This window comes from Gadus morhua, chromosome 13 (assembly GCF_902167405.1).
Source record: "Gadus morhua chromosome 13, gadMor3.0, whole genome shotgun sequence".
NCBI lineage: Eukaryota > Metazoa > Chordata > Actinopteri > Gadiformes > Gadidae > Gadus > Gadus morhua.
The window spans coordinates 27,879,379-27,899,941 of record NC_044060.1 but is presented as its reverse complement, the minus strand read 5'-3'; the positions used below and the strand labels follow the sequence as shown (position 1 = coordinate 27,899,941).

Below are 20,563 nucleotides of genomic sequence, written 5' to 3'. Positions count from 1 at the left end.
TTACCATACCGAAAATACTTTATACAAATAAAGTCTCTTTAAAGCTATTCCTTTGGATTCGACCCCTCTTTCCATGAAGAACATTGCAATAGCAAATCTCCAACGTGGGCTGTTCATGGTTTCACTGATGTTGTCTTCGCAACGCAAACAGCAAGGAGGATTGACCTGATCTATAAATGAAGTCCCTCAATCTGAATAGTTAGACTTACAGCCCATGTAAATAGTTTTGAAATAATGTTCTTGTTGTTCTTTTACTAGTTTGTTACTCTGACCGCTCTGTTTGATATTGTGGAAAGGGTGTTAGTGAATGATTCAGAGCATGATGCATTTTAAATGGCATCACTTTGGTTCTTGAGTCTTTTCTTAAAACAATTGTAACTGAAAATTAACATAGCTAAATAACTTCAGTCAGTGAGGGCAAAAATAGGCCCAATGATAGGCCCAGATTTTTTTATTTACTTTTACAAATCAATAGTAGGCCTGATTTGACTAATATGCTTTGCATCCTTTCCTTCTCAAATTACGGTGTGGCCACTGGTGGCTTTGTATACATTTTATTCACATAACTCCCTCCCTGCTATTTTGTAGTTCACCAAAACACCCTGAAACAACTTGAGTCTCACATTCTTATGCCACCATACACCAACAGTGCAAGCAGGCCAATGGCAACCAAGCGCGCAGTCCTTCCTCCCTCACTTTAAAAACCACCAGCCGCCACTGATATATATATATATATATATGGCTTAATGGCGGCGGCGGTGAGAGCGCTTTGATTGGACGGTTCAATGGAAGTACACCGCAGTGCTGGCACTACTTGTAGCGAACCCCAGCCGGACAATGGTGAAGCTTACAGATGTTTCAGAAGCCTTTATTTACGTTCAGCCGTCAGCCTTGTTTTGAGCATAAATATTCCTTTCTTCACATCTTTCTTCATAAACACCGTAAGAGCTACAGGACAGATAAATAACATTAATTAGCTCTTACACATATACAACTATCGCCATGAAGATAACATTAGCGCGGCTGTACAGCAACAACACATTTAAAATGTGTTATGCAGAGCAACCGTTTGTAGCCTGAATTCCTTCCGTAATTACACGTAATAACCTTTTCGCGCGATCTCCTTCAAGTCAAGTTACCTACTGTAGATTCAAACTTCCTGCGTCAAAATAAAAGACCCATGACGGCAAAATACAGTATCAAAATAAAAGCATGGAGAAAGTGGTTATTTTAACAGACCTTCATAAGAATTATTTACACTCCCACCAATCATGAGTCCCTAATGGAACAGTATACAGTTAACATTAAACACGAATGATTTTCTAACAAAAAAAATGACCTTCCTCATGAAAGTGCAAAAAAAAACAAATTATGTAAAGAGAGAACAAGTTTAATTAGTCTCCAATAGCAGGACTAGCCTTTGGACAGGGCGCTCGACTTCAGACATCTTATGGAGACGCTCTCCTTTCTTGCCAAGATTCCTGTCACCGAGGCAGATCTTAACTCTCCTTACTAGTCCGTCTTTGTCAATAGTAGTTTCTAAAACTCTACCTAATCTCCACTCGTTCCTGTGTGCATCCTCTCCTTTCATCATTACGATATCTCCAACTTGAAGATTTCTCTTCGGTGCATGCCAACGTTGTCTGAGAGAGATGTTGGCCAGGTATTCCTTTCGCCATCGACTCCAAAACTGTTCCGCCAGGTATTGAACATGTCGCCACCTTTTCTTGCCATACATGTCCTCTCTGACGAACTCGCCTGGAGGTGGTAAGGCCCTGACAGTTTTCATAGTCAGAAGATGATTAGGTGTGAGTGGCTCAAGACTATGAGGATCACTGAGGTTGTCAACAGTCAGTGGTCGACTGTTGACGATTGCCATAGCTTCATAGAGAAAAGCCCGCAGTGAAGCATCATTTAGCCTTCCAGAGGAAAGAGCAAGCGTGGACCTTAGAACGCTTCTCACCGTCCTAATCTGTCTCTCCCAAACACCTCCGACATGGCTTGAATAAGGTGCATTCATGCAAAAGTCACATTGTTTTTCAGCAAGGAATACAGCCAGCCGGTCTGCATCAACTTCCTTTAGAGCTTCCTTAAGTTCGTTTTTGGCTCCAACGAAGTTGCTACCTTGATCGGACTTGATCTGACGAACAGCACCACGCATAGCAATGAAGCATCGGAGGCCATTGATGAGGGCGTCTGTGGACATGCCATCAAGCATCTCAATATGAATGGCACGGGAGCTAAAGCAAGTGAAAAGTAGACCATACCTCTTGTTCTCCTTTCTTCCTTGCTTCGTGAGGAATGGACCAAAGCAGTCCATTCCACAGAAGGTGAAGGGGGGTGATGGTTCCACGCGTTCGGGGGGTAGATCAGCCATCCTTTGCTCTTCCGTTGGTTTCCGGTGCCGTCTACAGGTGACGCATTGACGAATGTGCGATGCTACTGCCCTGTTGATTCCTGGAATCCAGTAGCCGTGGGACCTGATCTCATTGAGGGTGAGGCCTTTACCTTGATGTTCGATTCTTTCATGGTGATGAGCAATGATCATTTTTGTAATGTGATGATCTTTGGGAATGATTGCAGGGTGCTTGATGGAGTTGGGAAGAGAAGAGTTGCACAGCCTTCCTCCCACCCTGAAGACACCATCTTTATCGAGGAAGGCATCAAGAGAGTGTAGTGAATTGTGAGAGGGTAGGGGGACCCCTTTGCTCAGCAGTTTCAACTCTTCTTGGTACACGTTTTTCTGCAGGTCTTTGATTATGCAATGTTCTGCATCTTCTCGTTCTGTTACAGTGGTGAGGTTGTTTGATCTGTTCTTTCTGATGCGCCTTAAAAGGCGTGCAACAGCTCGAATAGCCAGTGACCAAGATGAGAACTTAGATAAACGATCAACAAGGCTCGCTTGCTCTGTAGTTCTTGTGTTAAGTACCAAAGCACTTCTGACCTCTGGGTCTCCAATTATTAACTCTGGAATTTCATCTGCCGGCGGCTTCATTTCCTTGTGCCACAAGAACTTGGGTCCAGTGAACCAGGTGGATGACAAAAGCTCGCTGGGAGTCAAGCTCCTGGAAGCATGGTCAGCAGGATTCTCATTGGTTGGAACATATCTCCATTGTTGAGGGTCTGAGCTGAGGTGAATCTTCTGAACACGGTTAGCCACAAAGGTGTGGAATCGTCGTGCTTCGTTTTTTATGTATCCCAAGACCACCTTAGAGTCGGTCCAGAAGACCTCCTCAGTGTCAGCTGATCCAAATTCCTCCTTGAGCATGTTGCTCATCTTCACAGAGACAACTGCAGCCGTCAGTTCCAATCTTGGAACAGTTGTAACTTTTGATGGCGAGACGCGTGATTTTCCTACAACTAAGGCACAGTGAACGTCTCCCTCCTCATTTTGTAGTCTCAAGTATGAACACTGACCATAACCCTTCAAGCTAGCATCTGAGAAATGATGCAGCTGTGTCTTCAAAACCTTCCCAAATCCAGCTGGTGAGTAAGTGCGGGGTATAGTGACATTATCCAACTGAGCTAGATCATCTCTCCATTTTTCCCATTTTGGACGGAGCTCGTCAGGGAGAGGATCGTCCCAGCCTGTGCCTCGCCTACACATCTCCTGAAGAATGATCTTCGCTTTGAGCAGAACTGGCGCCACGAACCCGAGAGGATCATACAAGGAGGCAACTGTAGAAATAATGCCGCGACGTGTTGCCGGCTGATCCTTGAGGCTGACACTGAGACGAAAATGGTCGGACTCCACATCCCATTGAATCCCCAGGGCTCTCTCAAGCGGCAGTTCATCGAACGTGAGGTCCATATTCGTCACATTGATTGCTCTTTCAGAGGGCGGTATACTTTCTAGGACATTTCTCTCATTTGACACAAATTTGTGTAATCGGAGTCCACCCATGGCACAGAGTTCACGAGCTTCTCTGGCAAGCTGAACAGCTTCTTCGGTGCTGCCAGCACTGGTGAGGCCATCATCAACATAGAAATCCCTCATGATAAACTGTGAGCCTTTAGGGTAGAGGTCGCCATTCTCCTTAGCTAGATGCTTCATCCCGAAGTTTGCACATCCAGGGGAGGAGGCTGCACCGAACAGATGCACCTTCATACGGAACTCACTGGGCGGTGAGTTCAAGTCTCCTTGCTTCCACCAAAGAAAGCGCAGGTAGTTGCGATCAGCCTCATCCACATGGAATTGATGGAACATTTTTTCAATGTCACACATCAAAGCAACAGGGTAACGTCGGAAGCGGATAAGAACACCGCTCAAGTTGTTCAGCAAGTCAGGCCCTGAGAGGAGATGGTCGTTCAAGCTGGTTCCTTTGTGTCTGGCAGAGCAATCGAACACTACACGAAGCTTATCTGGCTTCTTTGCGTGCCGAACACCATGATGGGGAATGTACCATCTCTCAACTTCACTCCCACCGTCTTCGATCTGCTCTGCATCTCCCCTTTCGATGATCTCCTCCATGAACTTGACATACTGCTCCTTATACTTTTCATCCCGCTGCAGTTTTCTTTTGAGGTGGTTGAGGCGTATCATGACTGAGTTTTTGTTGTCAGGCATACTGGGTCTGTTTTTGAAGGGTAGAGGCATTTGGTAATGGCCATGTTTGTTTTTCTGTATGCCCTCATTTAGCTTGTTGAGGAAGGTGATGTCATCTTGTGACACTGTTTTGCTGTCTTCACTATCATCCTTGAAGTCAGATTCCAGAATGCGAATAGCGTCGGCCGGAGTTACCGGAGGCAGTACTTTAATGGAGATTTTGTGGCACAGGCGACTTGAGCTCGGCGGATCATAGCTTTGCGATGAGCGCCCCACAATACTCCATCCTAAGTCTGTCCGTACAGCATAAGGTTCCTCATCTCCTCCTAGAATAACCTGCCTTGGTGCCATGGCTCTAGAGCAGTTATAGCCTATCAGGAGCCCTATTTCACAGTCCTTCAGAGGTTGGATTTCTTCTGCTATTTCTCTGAGGTGACTCCATTGCTTAGCCGTCTCACAAGTGGGAATATGAGCACGGTTTACAGGTATGCAGTCCTTTGAGTAGGCAACTGGGAGATCAAACTGAATTGCAGAGCTGTATCCCCTTACACAGAGGCCGAAAACACTCTCACTTGAGAGAACCATGTTCATTCCACTCATGGTCGTCAGCTTCAACTTCACTGGATACTTGTCAGCATTTAGACTGTCACTCACTTCTTGGTCGATGAATGTTGTATCGCTTTGAGTGTCAAGTAGAGCGTAGACAAGTCTCTCAGCAGTTGGGTTGTTTTTGGATGACACCCACACTGGCATCACCATCGATGTGTAGGATGAGCCTTCGCCTGCAACACTGAGCGACGTTGCAGCAGCTCTTTGATTTGTTGCTGCTTCTGATGAAGACTTCTCCTTCCCATAGTTGTAATCGTGGAGGGCCGTCGGATGTTTTCCTTTACAGTTGTCGCAACAGTGGCGATGACGACAGCTTTTTGCGCTGTGGCCGAATTTTAGGCATCCGTAGCAGAGTTTCTTCTCCTTTACATAGTTCCGTCGCTCTACCAACAACATTTCTGTAAACTTGGGACACGCATGAAGCTGGTGTCTATTATCTTGACAGAGAATACATGTTTTTCTCTGTTCTGACCCTTTGTTGAAGATGTCCGTAGCTGCTTGAGTGGTGTAAACACTGGCCTGGTTTGTCTTTGTGTCTCTGAGATTTCTCTTTTCAGCGTTAGAGTCTGATGAGCGAAGAGCATAAAGCGACGTAATTGGATTGCAGGCAATCTCAGCTTCAGTTGACACAAATATTGCAAAGTCCTTGAAACTTGGGAATTCTTGCCTATCGTTCAGGCTTCGTGTGGCTTGTCGGTTCCAGCGTGAAGCTGCCCAGTCTGGTAGTTTATAGACAAGCTTCTGGTTTTCCTCGCAGTCGTTTAATATGTCGAGACCCTTGACATGAGGCATGGCATCTTGACAGGCATTTAGAAAATCAGAGAAGTTTCTGAGTCCCTCGGCATCTTTAGGTTGTATCCTAGGCCAATTGGTAAGCTTCTCTCTGAATGCTCTCTGAATGGCAAAGGGCTGGCCGAAGCGACGAGTGAGCTTGTTCCAGGCATCCTGGTAGGCTTCATCATCGTTTCGGAAAAAGGTGCCATCTAGCACCTGGCGTGCTGGGCCGGCAACATACTTCTTCAAATAATAGAGTTTTTCAGCTGGAGTGATAGCTCTTTGGTCAATGAGCGAAGAAAACGATGCTTTCCATTCAGTGAATCGTATTGGATCACCATTGAAGACGAATGGCTCTGGAACAGGGAGCCTATTCAAGGCTATGCTGTCTTGAAAGACCTGAGCCAGTGAGGAAATGTCTTTATGAGAGGGTGTTGCAACATTGGATGGCGAGACGGCAGTTACAGGCACGTTCGTTGCTTCCTTATCCTTTTCAATGTTGATGCAGTCAGCAGCTTTATGTTCTGTCTCCTTATTGTACACATTCAGCTTGGCCTTAGCTGCTCGCACTTCCTTCTCTGCCTGCAGTCGCTCCAACTCATACCTTTGTGCCTCTAGAGCTATCCTCTGTTGTTCCTCTAACTCTCGAATCACTTCCCTTTGTCTCTCTTCGGCTATCATCATCTCATAATTGGTTTCCTTCACTGCTAGTTCTGCTGCTGCATCCGCACGCTTGGCCGCCATAGAGGAAGTCATGGAGTTATGGTCAGACTTGCTATGACTTGTCAAGGACGCGGCGGATCCATAGACAGACTTTGCATAGTCACGGTGGAGGAGTTCATGAAGGCGATGTCTTTCCTGCTTCTCGTTAAACTCAACTTCATCATCTATTGCTCTGTTGTGGGCAATGATAATGATTTCTGTGGTGACTGATTCACAAGTATCGACTCGTCGTCTGATATCAGTGGAAGGTGTGGCAAGATCTCGCATTTCAGAATATATGTTCATTATGTCTTCCTTACTTTTCCTAAGTTCTTCCACGAGAGGCCAGAGCTCATCATCTGGCATGTAGGACTTCAGTTGATCTCTTGCTTTTCGTATTTTGAGTTTCCATTGCTCGTACATGGAGAGCAGCCCTTTCTCCATTTTCTTGGCCTCCTCCGCTTGTAGTGCACGCATCTTCTCGGTAGGGTTCCGTGCACGTTCGGAACGTCTGGGACCTCCAGGTGGGTCATCCAGTTTACCTTGGAGATGACTCTGACCTTCTTCCACCACTTCAGTCGTTTCCTTCAGGCATGATGAGTCTGCCACTGAGTGGAGCTCCCTCTGCAAATCCTGAACTTCATGCTGAGAACCAGCCATTTGCTCCTCTGTGTCACTATCATAACCTGACTTTGACATTATCAACTCCTAACTCAGAATTATTAAGCCAGATGAAAACCCTGAAGCAGATAAGATCGAACTCTTAAGCAGTTTAAACATAGAATATCAGAACCCCAGTACAAAAATAACTAGCAGTTACATCAATGTGCAGACACTCAAATAACTGTAAATGTTCAGGTAAATAACATTATAAGCAAAATTTTCAGATAGCATGAAATGCAGTTCAATTTCCCCCTTTTTTTTTTTTTTTTTTTTTTTTTTTTTTTTTTTTAAATGTCCTTAATTATAAAGAGTCCACATGAATGTGTCCGTCTGTATAAACGTATCAACAGTTCCTTCGTTGCAGATGAGCAGGTGAGCATTAAATGTTCTCTGGTTCAGTTCAAGAAGCTGTTAATGTGTAGCTCACCTCATTGGAAGTACCGTAGACCATATGATATTGGGTAATGCTCAGTTCTGCGTCAATGAATGCGACTGTACTTGACCAATGCACCGAATCCACGAGACCGCTGCCCGGATTGCCGTAGTGGATCATGCGTTGACATGCAGGAACATGTGCTGCTCGATGACTCCATGTGAACAGCATGGGGCGATGTAGCAGCAACAGCAGCAGGCATGCAGTGAAGACCCTCCGTCGTGACCCGTCATGGCGGCAAAAAGTCGTCGAATCGATGTGGGTCAAGCTCTTACTGTAGCGAACCCCAGCCGGACAATGGTGAAGCTTACAGATGTTTCAGAAGCCTTTATTTACGTTCAGCCGTCAGCCTTGTTTTGAGCATAAATATTCCTTTCTTCACATCTTTCTTCATAAACACCGTAAGAGCTACAGGACAGATAAATAACATTAATTAGCTCTTACACATATACAACTATCGCCATGAAGATAACATTAGCGCGGCTGTACAGCAACAACACATTTAAATACATTTTAAGTAATATAAAGTCTTAAACAAATTAAACACACAATACCTTGTTCCCATTCCAGCTAGGCACTTATTAATTACTACAAATTGTTATGCAGAGCAACCGTTTGTAGCCTGAATTCCTTCCGTAATTACACGTAATAACCTTTTCGCGCGATCTCCTTCAAGTCAAGTTACCTACTGTAGATTCAAACTTCCTGCGTCAAAATAAAAGACCCATGACGGCAAAATACAGTATCAAAATAAAAGCATGGAGAAAGTGGTTATTTTAACAGACCTTCATAAGAATTATTTACACTACTCACCAGCAACACTGTGTGTGTGTGTGTGTGTGTGTGTGTGTGTGTGTGTGTGTGTGTGTGTGTGTGTGTGTGTGTGTGTGTGTGTGTGTGTGTGTGTGTGTGTGTGTGTGTGTGTCTCTCGTACGCTCAGGACCACTACACGCTGACGCACACAACATCTAAAGGTGAGCCGGCATACAACTCTGCTTTCACCCAATGAACAGGTTGCCTGCAACCCCCCCCCTCCAACGACCCCCCCTCCCTCCAACGACCCCCCCCATCCAGCGACCTCCCCCTTCCAACGACCCCCCCCCTCCACAACCCCCCCCCTCCATACGTTCACACGCTCAGACCTTTGACCTTTGCATATGCCATGGCGGCGCGCACGGTCGCAGCGGCGGAAGAGGAGGAGGCGCGCACAGTCGCAACGGCTCTTCCCTTTCGGTGCTTTATTTGTTTTTTACGCTTTTATTTACGTTTTTGTTTGTGTCTACTACGCAAGGAAACAATTGCTACAGTAGACAGGCTTTACTGGACGTTGGTTTCCACAGAAAATCACCGGTCACAGCCGACTTTCACTGCCACAACAACATCCCGGACGAGGTAGCGAGACCACCAGGCTCTCCGTGGATCGTAATCAGCTGCGGCAGGCGGCGCCGACGGAGAAGGGAGAGGAAGCAGAAGCGGGGACGTCAATCAGGCCTCCTGGCAAGACTGAGGAAAGACCCACATAAGCCTCCTCTACCGAGTATGTTCCTCTCCAACGCAAGATCTCTGACCCACAAAATGGACGAGCTGGAACTACTCGCCAACGGTAACCGCTATGTACGAGACTGTTGCGTGTCTGTAATATCTGAGACATGGCTTCACCCGTCGATCCCGGACGCAGCCGTACAGCTGGGGGGGCGCACCGTCCACCGCTGGGATCGCAACAAAGACTCCGGTAAGAGCAGAGGAGGTGGTTTGTGCATCTTTATACACAACAGCTGGTCTATAAACACAACATCTATAGACACACACTGCTCCCGGACTTAGAGTACATTACAGTTAAATGTCGCCCATTTTCTCTGCCCAGAGAGTTAACAGTAGTGCTAATCACGGCTGTTTACATTCCTCCCGTTGCCAACGTTGGCATAGCTCTCTCTCTACTGCTAAAAGCCATAAACACTCAACAGCGTGCTCACCCCGACGGTGTTCACATCATAGCCGGTGATTTTAATCAGGCAAACTTAAAGTCTGTCCTGCCGAAGTTTTATCAGCACGTGAAGTGTCCGACCAGAGGGAAAAACACATTGGACATGTTTACACTAACATTAAACATGCTTACAGAGCCATACCACTACCTCACTTGGGCCAGTCAGACCACCTCTCTCTGCTCCTTACCCCTGCATACACCCCTCCAGGAGAAGTGCACCACCACAGACCAAAACCATCACCATGTGGCCTCAGGATGCACTTTCCCAACTACAAGACTGTTTCCTACACACCGAGTGGGATGTTTTTAAACACCAGGACCTGGCTGTCCACACAGAATCTGTACTTTCCTACATCAAGTACTGCGTGGGAAACGTCACAGTGGACAAACGCATTTGTGTGTTCCCCAACCAGAAGCCCTGGATGACCAGCCAGGTCCGGACGCTCCTCAAGGTCCGCAACGCCGCCTTCAGGTCTGGAGACAGAGAGTAGTACAGCGCTGCTAGAGCCAACCTGAGGAGGGCAATTAAGAAGGCAAAGGCGGACTACAGGAGGAGAATAGAGGATCACCTCTCTGAAAACAACCCACGCCAGGTGTGGCAAGGCATTCAACAGTTAACAAACTACAGGGGACGCAACACCACAACTGTGAACTCAAGTATCTCGCTGGCAGAAGAACTGAACAGCTTCGTTGCCCGCTTCGAGACATCAAGGACATCACAGACCTCAGCTTCATCACCACCCCAGCCCCCACCAGCTCACAGCACCCACTCACTGACTGTACAGGTGCAGGATGTGAGACGTGTGCTTAGTGGAGTCAACCCCAGGAAAGCTGCCGGACCAGAAGGACTTCCTGGGAAGGTACTCAAGGGCTGTGCTGACCAGCTCTCACAGGTCTTCACAACAATTTTCAACCTCTCCCTGACACAGGCCATCATCCCAGCCTGTCTGAAGTCCTCCACCATCATCCCCGTACCCAAGAAATCAGCACCGGACACTCTGAATGACTACCGCCCAGTAGCACTCACACCCATCATTATGAAGTGCTTCGAGCGGCTGGTCCTACACCACATAAAAGCCTACCTCCCCCCCACCTTAGATCCTCACCAGTTCGCTTACAGAGCGAACAGATCCACGAGGACGCCATTGCCATAGCCCTTCATGCTGCGCTGAGTCACCTGGAACCCCGGGAGAGCTACGTCAGGATGCTCTTCATTGACTACAGCTCAGCCTTCAACACCATCATCCCGGCTATCCTGGTCTGCAAACTGTCAGCTCTGGGTCTCGACACGCTCACCTGTTCCTGGATTAGTGACTTCCTCACAAATCGACCCCAGAAGGTGAAACTCGGTCCCCACTTCTCCTCCACCCGCACCCTCAGCACAGGCTCTCCACAGGGGTGTGTGCTGAGCCCACTCCTCTACTCTCTGTACACCTTCGACTGCAGTCCCACCCACCTCAGCAACACCATAGTGAAGTTCGCGGACGACACAACGGTGGTGGGACTGATCTCAGAGGGAGACGAGTCTGCCTACAGGGATGAGATCCTGAAGTTAGCATCGTGGTGTTCAGACAACAACCTGGCATTGAACATCACAAAAACTAAGGAGATCATCCTGGACTTCAGGAAAAGCAGAGCAGACCCGGCTTCCCTCTACATCAACGGTGACTGTGTAGAGAGAGTCCACACCTTCCGCTTCCTGGGCACCATGATCTCTGCTGGCCTCTCCTGGACTGCCAACACGGCGTTGGTCGTCAAGAAGGCTCAGCAGCGGCTTCACTTCCTCAGGGTGCTCAGGAGGAACAACGTGGGAGAGAAGCTGCTGGTGACCTTCTACCGCTCCACCATCGAGAGTCTTCTGACGTTCTGTATCTCAGTGTGGTTTTCACAGTGCACTGAGGCAGAGCGGAAGAAACTCCAGGGAGTGGTAAACACCGCACAGAGGATCACTGGCTGCCCCCTCCCCTCCCTGAAGGACATATACATCTCCCGCTGCCTAAGCAGAGCGGAGAGAATCACAAAGGACAGCTCCCACCCTGGCTTTCACCTGTTTGACCTGATGCCCTCTGGCAGGCGCTATAGGTCCATCAGAACCAGGTCTTCACGGTTCAGAGACAGCTTCTTCCCTAAAGCTGTATCCACCCTGAACACACACATGCACTGACCCCCGACTGACTGACCCCCCCCTAACCTCCCACTGCTGTATTGTACTTTACTTTATTTTACTTTATTATTTATTTTACATTATTTACATTTCTATTTGGTATACTGTTGTTCTTGTTCTATTTATATATTTATTTATTTTCTTGAATGCACCAATTGGGAAAGCTTACTAAAAAGAAATTTGTTGTACTTGACTCGTGCAATGACAATAAAAGGCTTTCTATTCTATTCTATTTCTATTCTAAAAATGTTAAAATTGACCATCAATCAATAATTAAAATACATTTGACATTAGAAATATAGTCTTTGCAAAACCTGCTAAGTTAACCTGATGGAAGATCTTAAAAGTCTCTTCCTTTCATGGTTAATCAAGATCAACTTTAAGAAGCCCAAGAAAATGTAGCATTTGGATTATAGTTGAGTATACGGTGGCCGAGAGGGGTCACAACACATGCAAACGCCGCAACAACTGCGTATACAGAAAACACCTGCAAATTCAGAAAACACTTTCATCGATTACACAACACGTGCGCTGCAAATGCCAAAACACATTCAAATTCAGAAAAACACCTGCAAATTCAGAAAAAAACATGCAAACTCAGAAAACACCTGCATCAACTTCATAACACGAGCAAATAGGGAAACGAACTGCAAGTTATGACAACGGAAATGTGTCCCGGGGGATCATAATCAGTGACGGACCCATATCCGGTTGGCGGTTCTTTTCAATTACGAAGGTGTTAAGTCGTTTGATTGTGCTACAAGAGGTACGTGTTTCTCTTTTATTATGATAATGAAGTGGTTTTGTGTGTTTTCAACAATGACTAAATATGTTTTCAACATATTTAGTCATTGTCCCCATAACGTATTAGGTAGTATTAGACAGATAATTGTTAAACGTTCTCCAAACGTTGTTAGCTGGAAGCTAGCTGGCTAGCTCGCTCCCGGTCACTAAATAGCATTATTTGTGGTCGTTTCTACATTGTTGTCATGACGTGGTAATGCAAGAGAAGGCCTGATATCTGAACTATTTTTTATTTATTTTTTTATCTTTCAGATTGACATGTTCTGCCCGTTCTGTGCGGTGCAACTGGGGGATGCTCCCACGTTTTGCCCGTCATGTGGGCAGAATGTGGGGTTTCTTACACAGCTCCCATCAACTCCATCCACCTCGTCAAGCGAAGGCTGTGGGCCTACAGGTAACATCCCTCACTGTGCTTCCATTACTCTGTGCTGCAGAAATTTGTCCCATGGTTTTAGCTGTCAGCAAGGCCACAATTTATCAACCCCCATTAAATCATATTAGTTATATCAATTAATCAGCCTGCTGTCTGTGTTTGTGTGTGCCCGTCCGTGTGTGTGTTTGTGTGTGTCTTTGTGTGTCCATGACTTTAGTTGAGGCCTCTGAGGAAGACCTTATCCGGGACCTCTTCAGAAAGGGCCACTCCTACACCGTTATCTGCGATTTTTTGGAGACAAAACACGGGATAGTAATGAGCCTGAAAACTCTCAAAAGAAGGCTGAAACAGCTCAACCTTAGTCGGAGGGCAAGTTATGCTCCGATGGAGACTTTGAACTCTGCCATCAGGACTGAACTGAATGGCTCAGGACAGCTTTTGGGCTACAGGGCTATGTGGCAGACCCTGCAACAGACGCATTCGTTGACCGTCAGACGAGATAATGTTATGCAAGCACTCAGATTCCTCAATCCAGAAAGAGTATCTCTCCGTCATAGGCGCCGATTTTTCAGGCGATCCTATTGCGCTGCAGGACCCAATCAGGTGTGGCACGCGGATGGATACGACAAACTTAAGCCCTTTGGGATTGCCATCAGTGGCTGCATCGATGGGTATTCCAGGCGGCTTATGTGGCTCAGTAGTGGCAGCACCAACAACAACCCTGCAGTAATAGCACAATATTACCTGCAGTGTGTTTCGAACTGTGGCGTAGTTCCAGCACGACTTCGGACAGACTGTGGGACAGAAAACGGAGACATGGCTGCCATCCAATGTTCATTAAGAGAGGACCACACCGATGAATTTGCGGGACCTCTCAGCCACATGTATGGCACTTCAACTGCCAATCAAAGGATTGAAAGCTGGTGGTCCATTTTCAGGAAACAGAGGTAAGTTTGAAGGTGTCAATAGAAGAAGGCAGACACGCACGCGCTCTTAATATTTAATTATTTATGTTTGTGTTAGAAACATTTATACAACACTGAGGTAAATCACTTTGTATACTCTCATTCCATTATTAGGACACAGTTCTGGATGGATCTATTTAGTGACCTGAGAGACAGGCACTACTTCAACGGCACCCATGAACACAAGTGCCTTGTACGGTATGTCTTCCTGGGCATTTTTCAGAAAGAGCTTGATGAGCACCGAGAGCTTTGGAACAACCACACCATCAGGCCTGTCCGTCAGTCTCTCTGTCCATCTGGAAAACCGGAGACCATGTACCACCTGCCTCACAGGTTTGTATATAGCACCTGTACTGTCATTTTCATTAAATGCTAGGTTGCATTTTCACTGTGTAGGTCTTTGTATTCGTTACCAAAGCCATCATGATTGACTGCCTATACCCTAGCCTTCGAGATTGAAATATAACTATTCATGAGTTCACTGTTGTGCTTTCTGTGCGGCCTTAGGTTTGGTGGAAGGGATTGTGGATTCCAAGTAGATCCCCAAGTGTTACAGGAGTTCAAAGACCTTCTGCCACCTACAAACAGTTTGTGTGGAGATGATGATCTCCAAGCATATTTTGCCAACTTGGAGAGACAGAGCCAGCTCGCTCCACCCATCAACTGGCCAGCTGCTGTTGACAATTACCTTGCACTTAAGGAGATGGCTGGACTTTAGAATTGCCTTGTTGGATGGTGTGCTCGCTTTGAACTGGGACGCCCCACCTCCTCATGCTTGACCAGCAGCACATTCCCCCAGTGTTGGACAGTAGTTCATTGGACTAAATATGTCAATAATATGGACATCGTTTTTTTTCTATTCAGTTATTTTGTTCATGTTCCATTTATTTTAGGCGACAGTGGATCAGCGTTCCGGCACATTAAGCAGTACCTGCTTAGTAAGCAGGGAAGCTAGACTCAATGAGTGTAGCTATGCCACTTTTTTTTTTTCTTTCATACAGCGCTGCCTCTGTCACGTTAAAATTGTACCGGGGGCGAAAATTGTACCGGCCTACGTCATCGTTTGTTTACATCCTGACAACCTGCCCGGCAACAGACGACGCGATGCAGAAAACATGTTTCCAAACGACGAAATAACATAATACAGATAGCGGACCGCTATCTGTATTATGATAGATAGCGATAACAATTGTTTTTACTTTATATTTGTATTGTATTTCATTGTTTAATCGATATAATAAAATGTGCCCGCGAAACGGGCGATCGCGTCAAATGACAAATGTTATGCCCGCGAAACGGGCGATCGCGTCAAATGACGTAGGAGGGTTCTTGAAACATAATACATATAACGGATCGCTAGATAACACTTGTTTTTACTTTATATTTGTACTGTATTGAATTGTTTAATCGAATTTAGCTAGTAAACAGTGTTTTAAGCAGGTTACATAGTCTAGAATGTTCAAGAACCTTCCTACGTGATTTGACGCGATCGCCCGTTTTGCGGGCAATTTTTTTTATTGTTTCGATTAAACAATTAAATACAATACAAATATAAAGTAAAAACAAGTGTTATCGCTATCTATCATGTTATTTCGTCGTTTGGAAACATGTTTTCTGCATCGCGTCGTCTGTTGCCGGGCAGGTTGTCAGGATGTAAACAAACGATGACGTAGGCCGGTACAATTTTCGCCCCTGGTACAATTTTAACGTGACACCTCCAGTGTGTATTGTTATGGACATCTTCAATGTTTCAAAAGTTTGACCCATGGTTAAATTAAAACCTTTTCCACCACCACAATGACTTTTTGGGGTTCACCTAGTATAAACAAATACACTGAAGCTAAAAGTGACTTTCATGCAAGATCAGGTTACATTTCATGACCAATTTATGCAAAGAAAAACAAGTCTAAATTCTCACAATGTTTCAGAAGAGACAAACGTCGTACACCTTATGAAAATAATTTAATTTCTTTAAACAATGTTATATAGCTTTATATGTACAGACCGTGACAAACTAACAGCCACTGCACAATGAACTTTGAAATGCAGGTTAAAACAGTTGCATGTCTGATAAAAACAGTTGCAGGTCTCAAAAGAGACCAAATCCAGGGGAGTTCCTAATTCCATAACTCATGGCTTCCTCAAACATCTCATATGAGGGTAATATCGGGAGTTTCAATGTATTTGAGCAGACATTAGCCTCAGGAAACCTTGAGTTTTTCTGGAACGTGAGTTGAGGCTGTGGTGTTAATTTTGCTGCTGGGATTTCTTTTAGGCCTGTTGCAAACATCAGAACGTCCTGCAGGGACAGCCCAGATGCTTCCTCTGTGGGAGTGGGGAGTAATGAAACACATTAAGATTTATCATCCATTTGTGGACTTCACTTAAAACAGCCACTTTAAATAACATACAAAAAATACCTTTTACAGCGATTAAGTAGTCCAGCCAGTAGCCAAGCACTCTCTCCTCCTCCTGGCGGTTTGAGCTACCAGTTGGGCTCATTTGTGGACGGAACAGCGCCTCTAGAGTCTCTGCTTTCAGGTCTTCCGCGCTGTAAACCATGTAAGGCTGGAACAGGGAGGGATGCTGTTCCAGAGCATTGTAAAGGTTCAGGGTAGCCAGGCCGTCCTTGAACCTATATCCAGGTTGGGGGTGAGGGGAAGAGGCAGATCATGGTAAGTTCTTAATGCTATTGCCAGTCACACTGCCAGTAGGACTCTAACCATTTCTGACATTCATTTGAGTTTCATTCACATTCTCTTTGGAATTCCTACAGAGTAGTCAGAGTGACCTACCTCTGGAAGGAAACATGGTTGCGGTAGGTAAAATACCACTGGATGTAATCATTTACAACTTGTTCCTTATCCTCCAGTGTCCTCAGGCATCGATAGCATCCTGCTGTCTGAAGCATGCTAGCGTGCTTATCGTTAAGTTCCAAGAGTTCTTCCAAGGTTGTTGCATTCTTAATCTAGAGTAAAATAAGAGCAATGAACAGACAAAACTGCACAAATATAATTTGTGTTGATATTGTAAATAGTTATACTTGAGAATCACCAAAAATAATCACCAAGGATGAGACTATAGAATATTTTAAATTCCTCTTTGACAGGGGTTTGTATTGGAATGTACATAAAAGTGACACAAAACATGGAAGTCACTGGCTTTATTCCAGTATCACACTGGTTGTAAAGCTACTGGGGTGTCCATATTGTTGATTGTTCATCAAAATAATATTTTCTTTTTATTGAATATGCTTATAAACACAAAACAATTACCTCAAGGAGAACATTCCTGAGATCAGGATCAGGTACGTCTGCAATTGGGGCCTCAATAGTCTTCACCTTACCCACTAGGTAGTGGTAGAAGTTCTCGGAAAAGCAACGAGGCCCTGGACCACCATGGACAATGGACATGGCCACCATTCTTCCAACATGGAAGTACTCATCACCGTCTGCAGCTAATGAAGACGGTGCGATTGTTGCAGGGTTAGTTCAAATTGATTTATAATACTGTCAAAATGTGGCAAAAACCAAATTACCTTTGCTGTCAAATGACAGGTATTTGCCATCTTCCCTGCCTTCAAAAAAACGCCTGTTTTTAATGGCGTCCATCAACAGTGTGAGGAATTCCCGCGTAGGCCCTCCTGTGTCAACGGCGTCCTCAGTCTGCCCGATGTCGTCGGTGAATTTCACCAAAAGGCTACCGGTGGGGTCAAACGAGGACCGCTTAAATCCCCTCAGAGCCCCATCCCAGACATTGGCACGGTTGATGTTGAACCTGCTGCAGTTGCTCGTGTCAATAGCTTCTGACAGATTGGACAAAACGTCAGCAGCAGTCAGTCCAAAAACTTGCTCTCTGCAAAAAAAGAACATGTGTGAGGCAGGAAACATTAACGCTGCCTCCTCTTGGTTATGAACATGGTTAAAATATTAATATTTTTGTATTTTATGGGCCCATTACAGTAAGTACACCATATGAGTGTGAGGAAATGTGATGGGCATAAGCATGAAGCACACGTTGCAAGCTTTCAATAATTTTTGCCAGATTGTTTTTCTGTTAAGGCGTCATTTAAGTAAAAACATGAAATTCAAATATTTACTTTAATATGGCAACAGAAACCAGGTAAAATGCCCAATGTAATTGGGCCGATTAATATTTCATCTGAGGGAAAGAAAAAAATAACAAGGCTAACAGCATTATTTGTATCAAAGTACCTGTCTTCCACCTGAGAGTAGTCGACTTCCTCAACATCTGAGGAACTGCTGTCAATGACAACTGGTGCATATACATTTGTATATGTACTGTGGATAAAAGGAACAATGAAATTGCTGTGAAATTACTGGAAAATGTGTTATTTTTGGTACTGTAATCAATTACTTTCCGCAGTCAAATATTTCATGCAAAACCAAAAGCCAAAAAAGATATTACTGCACTGAAGAGAACTAATTTAATCCATTATGACTTACTTGTAGAATTCACATGATGTGTTTGGTGATGTGGTCTTTTTGGGTCCTGCTCCTGCTCCATTGGCCTGTTGACGAAAGAGATAGAGATAACACCAAACAAATTAACAATAATTACATCACCACATTGGTAACATGGAACTTAATAACATTTGATAATAATACATACTTGCCCACCAGATGCCCTGGATGTTGTTGGCAGAGATTGTTTTGGGGACCTAAAACACACAAATAATTTGAATCACTTAATTTAAATCAGAATATAAGTAATTGTCCATATGTTATACAGAGGACCACATGCTTGATCTATTCCTTAGAGCAATTTCAAAAATGAATGCTGTGAAATACATGGATATTCAAAAATCGCTAGCACATGTCTCAAAATAGCAGGAGAAACTTACATTTTCATTGGAAGCCGACCAAATGCTTCACAATCATCGGATTCTGAAGATGAGTCATCTCCATAACCTTGGAAAAGATCATTATTAGGCTAGATATATCCAAAATATGTGGCAATTTCACAACCTCTTTGAATCCCATTAAGGACTCACTCAATTACCACCAACTAGCTATTATTATTATTTATTTATTTATTTACATACGTGTACCGTAGTTCATTTCAATACTTACTCAAATCCTGAAGAAGGCAGATGTACAGCGTAATCCTCTGGTAAGATTTCCCAATTGCCTCTTTATAATGTTCAAGAACAAAAGGTCTGTCTGTACCAGGTATATTTTCTACCTGAGATCCATCAGGATAGAGAAGCACATATTCTCCATCTACCATTGCGTTTTGATTAAAATCTTGCTGCTTCTTTAAAGCAGCTGGCAAGATTTGGGTTGTTGACCACTGGGGTTCAACATTTAACGGCATGGTTTTCCCTCTTTGAGGTTTTAAACCATTCTTGGTCCTTGACATGATGCCAATCGAAATCTACAGAAATCAGAAAAGAAGAGAAAAAAAGAAAAAACAAACATGACTACTGGGTCTTAAATAGTCACATTACGACCTAAAACCTCTGTATTAACTTACCTTCACTGTAATGGCCTGCTTCTTTTTAAGCTTTGAAAAGGAGGTCCTCCTCTCAGCCTCTTTAACCTCCCTGAACCTCAAGAATTGAGCTGCTCTTCCTTCCTTCCTTGTCTCCTTCACTAACACACACACACACACATAATAATAATAATAATAATAATAATAATAATAATAATAATAATGTATACTTTATTAATCCCCTTGGGGGGATTCTTTCTCTGCATTCATCCCATCCAGGGATACCACTATTACTAGTAGTACTAGTATTTACTAGTAGTACTACTACACCCGGAGCAGCGTGCAGCCGGGGGGGTGCACACTGATGCATTTTAGCTATGGTTATTTAGCGGGGGTTGATAAATTGTGGCCTTGCTGACAGCTATAACCATGGGACATTTTTATGCAGCACAGAGTAATGGAAGCACAGTGAGGGATGTTACCTGTAGGCCCACAGCCTTCGCTTGACGAGGTGGATGGAGTTGATGGGAGCTGTGTAAGGAACCCCAGATTCTGCCCACATGACGGGCAAAACTTGGGAGCGTCCCCCAGTTGCACCGCACAGAACGGGCAGAACATGTCAATCTGAAAGATATAAAAAATAAATAGTTCCGATATCAGGCCTTCTCTTGCATTACCACGTCATGACAACAATGTAGAAAATACCACAAATAATGCTATTTAGTGACCGGGAGCGAGCTAGCCAGCTAGCTTCCAGCTAACAACGTTTGAAGAACGTTTAACAATTATCTGTCTAATACTATCTAATACGTTATGGGGACAATGACTAAATATGTTGAAAACATATTTAGTCATTGTTGAAAACACACAAAACCACTTCAATATCATAATAAAAGAGAAACACGTACCTCTTGTAGCACAATCAAACGACTTAACACCTTCGTAATTGAAAAGAACCGCCAACCGGATATGGGTCCGTCACTGATTATGGTCCCCCGGGACACATTTCCGTTGTCATAACTTGCAGTTCGTTTCCCTATTTGCTCGTGTTATGAAGTCGATGCAGGGGTTTTCTGCATTTGCATGTGTTTT

The 20,563-nt window shown here is 44.7% G+C and overlaps 3 protein-coding genes across 3 annotated transcripts; 1 reads left to right on the top strand and 2 right to left on the bottom strand.

The window, feature by feature from the left end:
- Positions 1-3,525: 3,525 nt before the first annotated feature.
- Positions 3,526-8,528, bottom strand: LOC115557794 (uncharacterized). The gene is made up of 3 exons (XM_030375894.1): positions 8,282-8,528; positions 6,329-8,135; positions 3,526-3,639 (listed from the first exon to the last, which is right to left on the bottom strand). Exons 2-3 carry the CDS (start codon positions 7,328-7,330, stop codon positions 3,526-3,528), a joined length of 1,116 nt encoding a protein of 371 aa, XP_030231754.1. The 5' UTR covers positions 7,331-8,135; positions 8,282-8,528.
- Positions 8,529-12,302: 3,774 nt separating this feature from the next.
- LOC115556650 (uncharacterized) lies at positions 12,303-15,028 on the top strand. Its single transcript, XM_030373823.1, has 5 exons — positions 12,303-12,641; positions 12,932-13,073; positions 13,270-13,999; positions 14,132-14,350; positions 14,525-15,028. Exons 2-5 carry the CDS (start codon positions 12,938-12,940, stop codon positions 14,733-14,735), a joined length of 1,296 nt encoding a protein of 431 aa, XP_030229683.1. The 5' UTR covers positions 12,303-12,641; positions 12,932-12,937; the 3' UTR covers positions 14,736-15,028.
- A 932-nt stretch (positions 15,029-15,960) lies between these two features.
- Positions 15,961-18,565, bottom strand: LOC115556653 (G2/M phase-specific E3 ubiquitin-protein ligase). The gene is made up of 7 exons (XM_030373824.1): positions 18,484-18,565; positions 18,232-18,318; positions 17,556-17,872; positions 17,293-17,474; positions 16,813-16,985; positions 16,438-16,652; positions 15,961-16,342 (listed from the first exon to the last, which is right to left on the bottom strand). Exons 3-7 carry the CDS (start codon positions 17,626-17,628, stop codon positions 16,107-16,109), a joined length of 879 nt encoding a protein of 292 aa, XP_030229684.1. The 5' UTR covers positions 17,629-17,872; positions 18,232-18,318; positions 18,484-18,565; the 3' UTR covers positions 15,961-16,106.
- Between the last annotated feature and the right edge of the window lie 1,998 nt (positions 18,566-20,563).